The sequence below is a fragment of the Stegostoma tigrinum genome, chromosome 23 (assembly GCF_030684315.1).
Source record: "Stegostoma tigrinum isolate sSteTig4 chromosome 23, sSteTig4.hap1, whole genome shotgun sequence".
Taxonomy (NCBI): Eukaryota; Metazoa; Chordata; class Chondrichthyes; order Orectolobiformes; family Stegostomatidae; genus Stegostoma; species Stegostoma tigrinum.
In genome coordinates this window covers 9940000-9952953 of record NC_081376.1, presented here as the reverse complement: position 1 = coordinate 9952953, position 12954 = coordinate 9940000, and the positions used below count along the sequence as shown (strand labels likewise).

General features: G+C 39.9%; 1 protein-coding gene across 2 annotated transcripts in view; it reads left to right on the top strand.

Moving 5' to 3' along the window:
* Positions 1–12610, top strand: part of zgc:112980 (uncharacterized protein LOC503706 homolog) — a 75211-nt gene extending 62601 nt beyond the window's left edge. For both annotated transcript variants that reach the window (XM_059653911.1, XM_048551888.2), the window contains exons 17-20: positions 1849–1970; positions 6162–6284; positions 10330–10387; positions 10999–12610. In XM_059653911.1, the coding sequence (XP_059509894.1) occupies positions 1849–1970; positions 6162–6284; positions 10330–10387; positions 10999–11073 (378 nt within the window). In that variant the 3' untranslated portion in view covers positions 11074–12610. The remainder of the gene's footprint in view (positions 1–1848; positions 1971–6161; positions 6285–10329; positions 10388–10998) is intronic.
* The last annotated feature ends 344 nt before the right edge of the window (positions 12611–12954 follow it).

Here is a 12954-nt window from a genome sequence, read left to right as displayed (position 1 = left end):
AAACTCTTCGGTATTCTAGCTGTTGTTTGACTACTGCCATGTGTAGTTTTGGCAAAATGTCCCTATTTTTATGCTCCATTCCCTTTGAAATAAAGGCCAACTTTCCATTTGCTTCCCCTATTACCCACTGAACTTGGATGATAAATTAGTTCAATAATTTTGTTGGTTGTGCCACATGTTAATTTCGAGGGTTGTCTTTTTGTCCCATATTTGTAAAGCCAATTCTGTGAATTTTGGAGTAAAGTTCTATACGTCTCTGCTATTTTCTTTTGCATTGCAATCCTGCTGTTGGCCACAGGATGGCATCAAAGCCCTCAGTGTTTACACACTGGATGTTGGCAGGTTTGAACCTTTTTGATTCTGTGTCCAACAAAACTCAGTTTAAAGGGAAGGGAGCTGTAAATGCATGATATGTTACAGAGAAACACACCCTCTGGGGGAAAAAGTGCTCTTAAATATTAGAGCATATGGTAGAATTAGAGTAAACCAGATGCTGCACGCTCAGAAAGACGACTAGCATGAAATTGTTCATGCTGAAACTGCTTTTTTAACCAATGAATATGTTTAGGATGGAAGAGTGTGGATGGATTGGAGGTTAAGATAAGGGAAATGAATGCTAGCAGGATTGGCTCGATTCTTTATTCTTTGCTCATTATTCATTCATGGGATGAGGATGTCACTGGCTGGGCAGCATTTATTGTCCATCCCTAATTGCCCAGAGGGCAGTTAGGAGCCAACCAGATTGCTGCGGGTCTGGATTCCCATGTAAGTCAGACCCCACATTGTATATAATTGTATGTAAAGGGCTAACAGGGTGTTATGTAGCCAGGTGCATCTGTTGGACAGAAATGCTTGGAAGTATCTGGAAATCATATTTTAGTATTAACATATGATCTAGATGCTGTCTTCTGTCATTGCGGGTGAAGATCTGATTGGACATGGGAGGAGGATGAGTAAACACTCTCTAAGTGGCTTTGGTTCACTTGGAAAAGTGAACCTCTTGTAGTGTCTTACCCTTGAAATAGGTGTAAATGTTGCCTGTCCAATTTTCTGTCAACCTGCAATATTTCAAACCCCCACCATTGAGATGCAGTGTAATTCAGGAATTGGAACTTGGAACAAAGTGTGACTTCTGATCTCAAGCCTTTCAAACAATGTTTTATCCCCCACTATGTCACTTAAAATTATGGAATTATAACTCTAAGAATAGACAACCTTTCTGATACATCATTACTATCCGTTTCCACTACATCCTTTACCCCCACCATCTTCACTAAATCAATATTGTCAGTGTTTTCTCCCTTTGAATACTTTGTACCAATGTTTATCATTCAGTATTCTGGCCTTGTCCTATATCTCTAATCATTTCACACTCTCTATCCTTAACGAAATCTACCTTGTATCAAAATATTTATATGGTTGCAGTGATTTTTATGAATTCCTTTTTGTTGATTGCTGTTCGGTTTTCACATACTCTTTTTGTTAATGTTTTCTCTTCACTTTTCCCCCATCATCTTATTCTATTTGCCTTGGTTCTCGCTTAAGAATTCATTTGACTTGCACTGTATTGCCTCCGTTTATTTCAGTGTATTCTCTGCCTCCCTCATCAGATGAGGACTGTGGCTTTGATTTCCATGCTTTGCCCCTTTGACCTGTGTCTAATCTAAACCTTATGATTTGATGGCCGTTCTTACCCAGATATTCTTCCATTGGCAGTTTGTCTACTCGGCCCATCTAAAACCTCAGCACCAGATTGCATATTGACCGTTGCGGTTCACGGATGTGTAATGCACCAAGTCAGGATTGAATTGCTTAATGCAGATTTAATGTTGTTTGTTATACTACTAGAAAAATTTCTGGGCCCTGAAACTCCTGTTCGACAGTCTGAGCATGAAAGAGGACATCTTGCACCATTTCTGTGGCAAGCTGTGCAGTAATATTTATGTATATAAAAACATATTGATTGACGCGTAAGTACAATTTCATTGCTGCTGTTAGATCTGTATAGTTTGTAATTCCTCCAGCCCTTTGTTCAGATGGTTATCTTGAAGTTAATTAAAAGCCGTGTAACCAGTGCACCATGTGTGAAAATGCATTGTGAAACATTGTGTGGTATCTATTCCATAACAATCATAAATTGTCACAATGTTATACTAAATGCATCGAAAAATATATCATTATACAATCTCAATGGTAAAATGCACCTAAGGGAGTCAGCATGTAGTTACATTAAATAGGCACATTATGATTGACCATTGATTTAAAGTGTTTGCTGAGTTGCATTGAGCGGAAACTGCTCTGTACCGGTGCTTAACAAAGTATAGAACATAGAACAGTACAGCACAGAACAGGCCCTTCAGCCCACAATGTTGTGCCGACCATTGATCCTCATGTATGCACCCTCAAATTTCTGTGACCATATACATGTCCAGCAGTCTCTTAAATGACCCCAATGACCTTGCTTCCACAACTGCTGGCAACGCATTCCATGCTCTCACAACTCTGCGTAAAGAACCTGCCTCTGACATCCCCTCTATACTTTCCACCAACCAGCTTGAAACTATGACCCCTCGTGCTAGCCATTTCTGCCCTGGGAAATAGTCTCTGGCTATCAACTCTATCTATGCCTCTCATTATCTTGTATACCTCAATTAGGTCCCCTCTCCTCCTCCTTTTCTCCAATGAAAAGAGACCGAGTTCAGTCAACCTCTCTTCATAAGATAAGCCCTCCAGTCCAGGCAGCATCCTGGTAAACCTCCTCTGAACCCTCTCCAAAGCATCCACATCTTTCCTATAATAGGGCGCCCAGAACTGGACGCAGTATTCCAAGTGCGGTCTAACCAAAGTTTTATAGAGCTGCAACAAGATCTCACGACTCTTAAACTCAATCCCCCTGTTAATGAAAGCCAAAACACCATATGCTTTCTTAACAACCCTGTCCACTTGGGTGGCCATTTTAAGGGATCTATGTATCTGCACACCAAGATCCCTCTGTTCCTCCACGCTGCCAAGAATCCTATCCTTAATCCTGTACTCAGCTTTCAAATTCGACCTTCCAAAATGCATCACCTCGCATTTATCCAGGTTGAACTCCATCTGCCACCTCTCAGCCCATCTCTGCATCCTATCAAATGTCCCGCTGCAGCCTACAACAGCCCTCTACACTGTCAACGACACCTCCGACCTTTGTGTCGTCTGCAAACTTGCTGACCCATCCTTAAATCCCCTCGTCCAAGTCATTAATAAAAATTACAAACAGTAGAGGCCCAAGGACAGAGCCCTGTGGAACTCCACTCACCACTGACTTCCAGGCAGAATATTTTCCTTCTACTACCACTCGCTGTCTTCTGTTGGCCAGCCAATTCTGTATCCAAGCAGCTAAGTTCCCCTGTATCCCATTCCTCCTGACCTTCTGAATGAGCCTACCATGGGGAACCTTATCAAATGCCTTACTGAAGTCCATATACACCACATCCACAGCTCGACCCTCATCAACTTTTCTAGTCACATCCTCAAAAAACTCGATAAGGTTTGTAAGGCATGACCTACCCCTCACAAAGCCGTGTTGACTGTATTTGATCAAGCCATGCTCTTCCAGATGGTCATAAATCTTATCCCTCAGAATCCTTTCTAACACCTTGCAGACGACAGACGTGAGACTTAGCGGTCTATAATTGCTGGGGATTTCCCTATTTCCTTTCTTGAAGAGAGGAATTACATTTGCCTCTCTCCAGTCCTCAGGTACGACTCCAGTGGAGAGCGAGGATGCAAAGATCTTCGCAAGTGGCGAAGCAATTGCATTTCTCGCTTCCCAAAGCAGCCGAGGACAAATCTGATCCGGGCCTGGCGACTTGTCAATCTTAATGTTTGACAAAATTTTCAGCACATCAGCTTCCTCTATCTCTATCCATTCCAGCATGCACACCTGCTCTTCAAAGGTTTCATTCACTACAAAGTTGGTTTCTTTCGTAAAGACAGAAGCAAAAAACTCATTTAGGGCTTCCCCTACCTCCTCAGGCTCCACACACAAGTTCCCTATGCTATCCCTGATTGGCCCTACTCTTTCTTTGACCATTCTCTTATTCCTCACGTAAGTGTAAAATGCCTTTGTGTTTTCCCGGATTCCTTCTGCCAAGCCTTTCTCGTGCCCCCTCCTGGCTCTCCTCAGACCATTTTTGAGCTCCTTCCTTGCCTGCATGTAATCCTCTCTAGCTGAACTTGACCCTAGCTTTCTCCACCTTATGTAAGCTACCTTCTTCCTTTTCGTATGATCAACAATTTGTAGATGTTGTGTGGCTTCCGCTGCTTAAGCCCAGCAGCAGTAATGAGATTGCTACTGCGACCCATTAGTATAAGAACCTGATGTAAATGGCCACAACAGTGTTTGCCTCATCAGCCTGGCTGTTAGCAACAATGCTATATCTCCTAATTTTAAGAAAACAACTTTGTCACAACTGAAATAATGCAAAACAAATAAATTGCTCATCAATTCTAGATTCACACTTGTTCGATTGAACTCAGTGAGTGCAAGCCAATTCTTATCCATCCAGTCAACCCAAGTTCAAGTCTGACATGTGCAGATTCATGAGTTCCAGTTTTCCCTGCCTTGGATGACAATTCAAATGAGCTCTTTGATATCCGTTATTGAGGAAATATGAACTGCATTTTTCTCATTAACTCCTTTGTCCCTCATCTAATAACTTGCTAATAGACCTGTTAGAGTGAAGACTGTTTGTTTGGTTTATTCCCCCCTATTCATTTGTAGGACGTGGGCCAGGATTTATTGCTCATCCTTAGTTGTCCTTAAGGTGGTGGCGGTGATCTGCCGCCTTGAACCTCTGCAGTCCAGCTACTGTGGGTTGATCCAAAATGCCATTCGGGAGGGAATTCTAAGATAATTGTTGCATGTTCTTCACCAGATCCAACCCTGACCAAGTAGAGCAGTAGTTGGAGACTTGGGATTAGGAAAGAGCTGGGAGCTATTTCCCCTTTTCACTTTCCCCCTCATTCTTTTCCAGTTCTTCAGTCTGCTTCCTCCTCCATCACATTACCGTCACCTAGCTCTATTTATAAATGCTTGGCTTTACATTTGCAAGAAATAATTTTGCACATTTATTCAAACACTTCACATGATGGCCTGTATTTTAAACGTTTCTCAAGATTTCTACTATAATTACGACCTAACAATCCAATTATGCAATAGCACATCTTTTGTCAGAGAACCTGATTCTTTGTATGACCACTACACTTTGTGCGGATTGTCTGGTGACGAGCTTTTCAATTTATCACGTAATGGCTCATGGGTACCAGTGATGACAGTCTGTGTCTGCAAACAGAATACCATTGTAATTAAGGTTACTAGGGGCTTGGCTAGCTCAGTTGGCTGGATGGTCGACCTGTAATGCAGAGTGATTTCAAACCCCACACCAGCTGAGATTCCCACGAAGGACTGTCTGCTTCAACTTCTCTTCCCCTCACCTGAGGTGTGGTGACCCTCGGGTTAAATCACCACCAGTCATCTTTCTCTCATGAGACAGCAGCCCTCTTGTCTGGTCAGACTAACTTTGCCTTAACTTTACTAAAAATTTCATTCAAGATAGTATCTTCCTGAGCAAATTGTTCTGTCAGCTAAGTAGAGCTCAATTTGGAGAGACTGATCATTTCACTGCTCACTCCAAATGTTTCAGAAGTTCTGCCGTATTGAATCCCCACAATGTGGAAGTGGGCCATTCTGCCCATCGAGTATGTCGACTCTCCAGAGAGCATTCCACCCAGACCCAGCCCACTATCCCTCGCTGTGACTGTTTCCCATGCCTAATCCACCTAACCTGCACATATTTGGACTGTAGGAGGCAAGTGGAGCACTCAGGAAACCCATGCAGACACAGGGAGAATGTGTCAAGTTTGCATGGTCATCCGAGGCTGGACTCGAACCTGGGTCCCTGGTATTCTGAGGCAGCAGTGCTGACCACCGTGCCATCCCTTGTCCCCTTTAATTCCTTTTTCAAGGGCGTTTTAAAGCAGTGCACACAGGCTCAGTTTCAGTTTTTTTGGAGTTTTCTTCAAAATACGCCTCTGTGGCTTGTATTAAATTTACTTTTGCATGCCTTGTGTTAAAAATGCTATTTCATTTAGAGTCCATTTCTTCTAAATTTATTTAGGTTTAAGTGTCATGATGCTGACTATATCTCTGATCTGGTGACCCTCTTCCTGTCTTTTAAACAAGCGACCATCCAATCTGTTAGCATTCCTGTGCTCAACGTCCTTGTGGAATCATGGCACGAGTGAGTATTTCTGGCATCTGTAAAGATCTAACTTGAATATTGAATGTAATGTCAGAAGTCTCAAGTTGTGTTGTGAGGAGTTTTTTTAATGTATTTGTCCTATAGATTTTAAATTTGTTGGCTTTTTAATGACATTTCTTCAAAAGTATGAAGAGATGTGTGCCCACACTTGTACAACCAGGTTAGTAATCCCACTCCCTTTTGCGTTTCGGCTTTCCCAGTTGGTTGCACCAAACATTTGAGTTTTTGTTTTGGCTTTAAGCTGTACCTTCTGCAAATTTTAAATGTAGTTAACTGCTTTCATTGTAAGTGACAAGGAGCTAACACAGGATTTCTTTGAGTCAAAAGAAAAGGCATTTTTATTTTCTAATGCAAAAGATAGTGATGTCAAACATACAGCCTTTGTGCCAGTCGCTTGAGACCTCCACATCCAATCACAGGTTAAAAAGTTAAAAGGTGATGGTGCCCAGTACAAAGGAAGATAGGAGTTTAAAGTGAAGAGTTCTTGCGTCCTTGACCTGAGCCCATGGCTAGTTTGGTTTTCTCGGACTGTCGTCAGCAGCAGCAGTAATTATCTTTTTAAATTTTCTGTTCCAAGGTACCTCCTCCCAGTCAGTGCGCTCCCTCTATGTCCCCACCACTTCTCCCCAAACTCCCCACCACCACTCAGCTTTACTGGCTCCATCCCCGCCTCTTTGGCCTGCCTGTGTCCTCTCCACCTATCAGCTCCTTTATCCATTTTCCATCTGCCTCCCCCCATTTATTTCAGAATTCTCTTCCCGTCCCCCACTTCTAAAGAAGAGTCCAGACCCAAAACGTCAGCTTTCTTCTCCTCTGCTGCCTGGCCTGCTGTGTTCATCCAGCTCTCTACACCTTGTTATCCTTGAAGTAACATTTTCTTTGACAACAGCATGTCTGTTGGGGTTATGTTTTCAGGCTTGATAATTGCAGCTGGGGTTTCATCTCTAATGTGTGAAGATTCCCATAATGGTGTAAATCAAATAGGAGATGAGGATCTTTGTATACTTCATATGTGGCCAATCTGACAGGTTTTATTACCCTTGGCTGGGCAAATGTTAATATCAGAACGCCCTGTCTTTGACTTAAAATGGCTGCAGCGGTCACACGACCCACAGTTGGCCAGGTTTCATGAAACTAATGTGAATTAGATCAGTATGTTGGTCCCTTTCTCAGTCCATGGAAGGCCAGCCATTAAATTAGCTGATGGAGTTCAGAAATCTATAACTTATTATTGTAACATGCCATTCAAAGGTAGGTGCTAATAGACAATTGAATCGCTGAAAAATATTTCTCTTGTAACCTGATGTGGTGTAAAATTTGTTACCTCTGTTTGATTTATATATCAAACAAAATACTACAGAACTTTGGTTACATTGTAGGTTTTCTGTCTTTAACTTCGTAATTGGAACGCTCCTCTGTGCCAAGGGAGTTGCATACCCTCTCTTCCTGGGTGATATTAAAGCTGGAGAATTCAATCCTGTGTGTTTTTAAAATATTTTTCCTTCTGTCTGTCTCTAACTTTTAAGAAATCAGCGTTCTGTTCTTCTTCCTCTCTCCCTGCTAGGGCACACCTAGAGTTGTTTTTTAAAACCCTGCCAGCTTGCTGAAATGTCGTCTTTAATTGCTACTTAACCTTTAGGATCTTCAATAGAAGCTTGATCCTGTTTATTTCTCTACCTCCCCTCCAGTTGCCCCTAGCTGAGGGGTTTCCTGAGACTAACAGTGACCTTGGTTGAAATCAGCCTACGCAGTACAAACTTTAATGTGTTGGTGTAGATTTAATAATTATGAGCGCAAGCTCAAAACTAATCAGAGCAATTTCAGAATTTGGATTTTTTCTTTAAACTTATTACCAGTAAATGAACGATCATGCTGCTCTAAAAAGCTAAGAGACAGACTTTTAATCAGTAAAGGAATTGAGGGTTACGGTTAAGGGAGGAAAGTGGAGTTGAGAATTATCAGATGATCCATGATCTTATTGAATAATGCAGCAGACGTCATGGGCTATATGTCCTACTTCTGCTCCAATATCTTACAGTCCAAAATTTTAAGGTCTTATAACTGGTTCACGAATGTCTTTTTTGGATTGAAGCCTGTTGTTGCCCAGTCGGAGAAGAATCAAGTGATTTGGCAACATCTGATGGCTTTGTGAGTGCTCTCAGGTGTGAGACAGAGCCTAGAATCATACTTCCTACATTTTAGAAAAGTCTCAACAAACTCTGTCAAATTACTCCTTGTTATTTGCCTCAATTTTGACCAAGTAAGGTTTTGACCAAGAGAGGAAAAGCCTTCTAATTACATACTAAGTAATGGATATCCAAGAGAGGTAGAGTAAAACTTTAACAAAACAGGAAGATCTGAGTTTGTTGAATCCCATAATGGCAAAACTTAAAACAGGTTAAAAACTTATTCAGATCCAGACAATAATTTTAGATTAGCTTCTGCCCAGGTATTGATGCTTTAAACAATTCTAGTCCCTTGTTTCCCTATGAATTAGTCAATAATTTAATTGGGCACTTTTTGTTGCAAAACATCTATCACTGTTCTATTATTATGTTCATCACTGTGGTGTGTGCTCTGCCTGAATGCAGATCTTTGGCTTGTGATTTCCTCCACGTTTCTGTGCAAAATTTTTCATTTCCCAATCACTATTTCAATTTTCAAACTATCTATCACTCCCAGTTCTCTTCAGTCTTCCGTTTATTCCTGGAAGTTTTCCCTCCATAAGAGTCTCGGTCTCAAACTCCGCTTCTCTCTTATCCAAAATAAGTTCGGCTAACTTGTTCATTCATGCTCCGTCCAATTTAATTTGTTACACTTCTGTACTGCTGTTCCTTTCCATTCTCCTGCAAGCGTGAACCATTGTTTAAATTGACTGGATGTTTTGCATATTTGCCAATAACTTGCACATATTTAATAACAGAAGAAACGACAATTCAGTTAAAATGTTAGTGGCCATGTTTGTTTCACACAAGCCACCTTCCACTCCAATTCATCTCCCAAAAACACCATATCCTTCTGTCAGTTTCTTGTTCGTGTACTTACCTAGCTTTTTCCTTAAATGACATCCAGTTCCACATAATAGTGAATTCTAATCATTCTGAGGTAAAGAATTTTTTTTAGTATCATTAGTTCTGCCGTATATTTATGGGCTCTGATTTTGGAATCCTGTAAGTGGAAAACCTATCACTACATCCAGGTTGCAGAATTCCTTCAATTTTTTAAAAAAGATTATCAGGTTCCACAACAGGCTGAAAATGAGAAACTCCTGTTCCAAATTATCAGCATGCACTTTTTGCACTCATGAAGAATTCTTTCCTTTCATATAAAACGTTTTAATGACCTGAGTTCATTTGGTTTACATTGCGCTGACACATTTTTCTGAATTTTAAATGTGGACAGAATTTGGAGCAAAGCAGTCAGTGGTTTCACACTCAAATTAATTCATAAGAACTTAAAACATTCTCCCAATATGGCAAATACTTCCGTAGTCCTGCTATCTTCTTCCAAAACTTGCCACATCTTTGCTACACTTCGTTGTTGGCAAAATCTTTTTGTATCCTTTCCTTCATGTCATACTGTTCTGTGCAGATACTTCACAATAATACTTGTTCCGGATATGAGCTGAAATTATTCCATCCTTTTGAACAGTTCACTCTCCTTTCTCTGATAGCACATTACTGCTCTTGACATTTCTTTTGCATTTTTTCAAGTCTGTCTTTGCTTGCCAAAAATCTGTTCGTATTTTTGTAACATTTCACAAGGAGATGTAGTGCCTTGTTAATTCTTTTATCTTCATGAAGTTAGTCACAGTGATATAAGTGCCAGCCTTCAACTGTAGGTACCGTGACTGAAGACTGGCCAAACTCATTAGATATACAATCTTGCAGCCAGCAGGCAGAGAAAATTTACATGTTATTAATCTTGTTTAGGTATGGTTTGGGTCACAGATGTCAAACTTAATTCCCTGGAGTGATTGGAAGTGATAAATAAACCTATTCATTGTGATCACTTTCTTCCACAGAATCAAAAACAAGGGACTTCATTGGACACAAACTCTTCACAGCTTTCTACAAAATAAGGTCTGTTTACACTTGGAATTTGACAACATGGATTAATTTCGGATACACATTGCGGTTTTGGGAGGCTATTAAATTTGAGTAATGATATAATTGTTCCTCATAATGTGCATCTGTGTACATTTTCTCTTACAAGTGTCCCTCAGTTATTTTTATTTCATTACCTCACTTGCTGTTGATTTCCTCTGTCACACGCCATTTGTAGTCATTTTGGTAGCCATGGAGCCTTGCCCCGTTATGTTACATGAAGTGACTTGCTAGCGCGTACCCTAGTGACATATGCCTGACTTCAAGCCTGTGTCTTACATGATCCATGTTTGTGTTGTTCTATCTTCCTTAGTCCTCTCACTTCCACTGGGAGTTAAAAATTGTTTCATATTGAATTTTGTATAGCAGTTGAACTATTTTTAAGAATCTCTCAATCCCTACAGTGAGAAAGCAGGCCATTTGGCCCATCAAGTCCACACTGACCCTCCAAACAGCAATCCACCCAGCCTGCACATCGCTGGACACAGTGGGCAATTCAGCATGGCCCATCCCCCTAACCTGCATATTCTTGATTTTGAGAGTCCTGGAATATTTATCGTACTTTTTTTTTCATTCTCCTTTTGCAGGTTATTCCAGCCATGGAAATGTTGAACACTGCCCAGTTTGTAGAGTTACGGAATAAATTGAGCCAGCTAATCTAGGAGAGGTGATAATGGACTTATCCTGGAGCATGTCCGACTTGATGACCCACTGAGGGCAGAGAAAGTGGATTACAAGGAGCATGTATAATTTGATACCAATGACTCTGACATTTGTTCCTCAAATAATTTTATTACAATGATCAAATGTCTCAGTTTTAATTACCATACAACCATGAATATTCAGCACAAATGGAAACTCTACAGCTTTTTTTAAAACATCTGTCACCTTTGACGATTTTTCCAATGTTCGTAGGTAGAGTATCCTGAAGGATATCAATACTTCATCTGAAAGCAACTAAAATGTCGATGTTAAGATGTCTAGTATGTAAATATTTTTTGTTACCAAGTTAAATATATGGTGTTTCAGTGTAGTCAAGTACTTGACAAAACATGACCAAGAACTAAGGGAAGGGAATGTTCAGTTAGTCCAATAAGCAATTGTCATATTTATTTAGTATTTTAGACAGATGACCAAAACATACAGTATACTTATACCTGGTTGCATAGAATTAAATTGTACAAGCAAGTGCTACAAAGCAAAGAACAAATCTGCCATTTCCAATGTAAATGAAGATAAATCTGTTTTTCCGATCACTGTTAATTAACATTCTAGGTGGAAATTGTCCGTTGCTGTTATTGTCTCATTGTCAGAAGGCCAGATCAGCCAGAATACCCAACACATTCTAGTTTCAGTACAAAACCCAGCCTGTTTTATACAGTGGTGACTGATGCCTGGCCCATGAAAATAAAATCTTGCATATGAAATTTTTTAGAATCCTTTCAAGGGTGCTGTCTTTGCTTGAGAGTTAATACTTCTTAAAAAAAAAAAAAAAAAAATTGCATTGAATGGAATTGTAGCACCGAACACTATTTTGATTTTGATCTTCCGTTCTGCTACACTATTTGCAAATCAGCAGAGCAGTGTTGCAACTGCACTGTTTTGACACTGCTATCTCCTGGTCTTGGTTTTTTGCCTTTTCCGTTTTAAATTTTGAAGAAGTGATTTATTTGCAATATGGAATTTTCTTTCTGAAAAACTTCTGAAATGTTGTACTGAGATTTCTCCAAACTCAGTTTTATTCTTGCATTTCTGTATGTGCTTCCTCGCAAATTTGAGTCCTTTTTGTAAATTTGGATCATTCAGCTTGGAATTTACATTTTCTTTTGTCACTGTCTTCAGAATGCATCTACAAATTTTGGTGCCTTTCTAATTAAGGGTTATTCCATGATGAGGTTTCAAAAAAAGACAATGACCTCTTTAACTTTTGGAAAAAATAACATGCAGTAGACTATCACTTTATACCTCTCTTTTATGGTTGCTAGCAGCCTCTGCATATTGAGTGTGTGGTTCTGGCTGTTGGTAGCAGTTTATATTTCCCATTTTTCAAGAAATAAAACCTTGGCCTGCTCACAGACTAAAACATTTTGGTTACAGGAGGTCAAACTTGCAATAGGTATGAAATTTCCTTTCTTGTTTTTAAGAAGAACTTATATTTTTCTACAGGTTCTATGATGTTTGTCTTTGTAAAATCTCGTTTTCAATGTATTAATTCAATAAAGTTTTCAATTTAAAGAAGCTGCGCGTCGTTTGTACATGAAGTAATGTTTGACTTTAGAGTCCATTGTGTATGGTAAGGAATTGGTCGTGTCCTAAGCTACTTGGAATGTTTGTTGAATTTGAAAAGAGTACAGCTGGACTCTTCTTTTATTGTAGAACAGAATGTTAATTTTTCTTGGGTAAAGGTGAGCTGTCATGGAGTTCACATAATCACATTCTAAACATAGAAGTTTTCAATTCTTCTATGTGCCCAAACATGAAAATGGAATTCAGCATTTTTTGTCAATGTAACAGGGTCAGTCAACAGAGGAATTAAGTTTCTT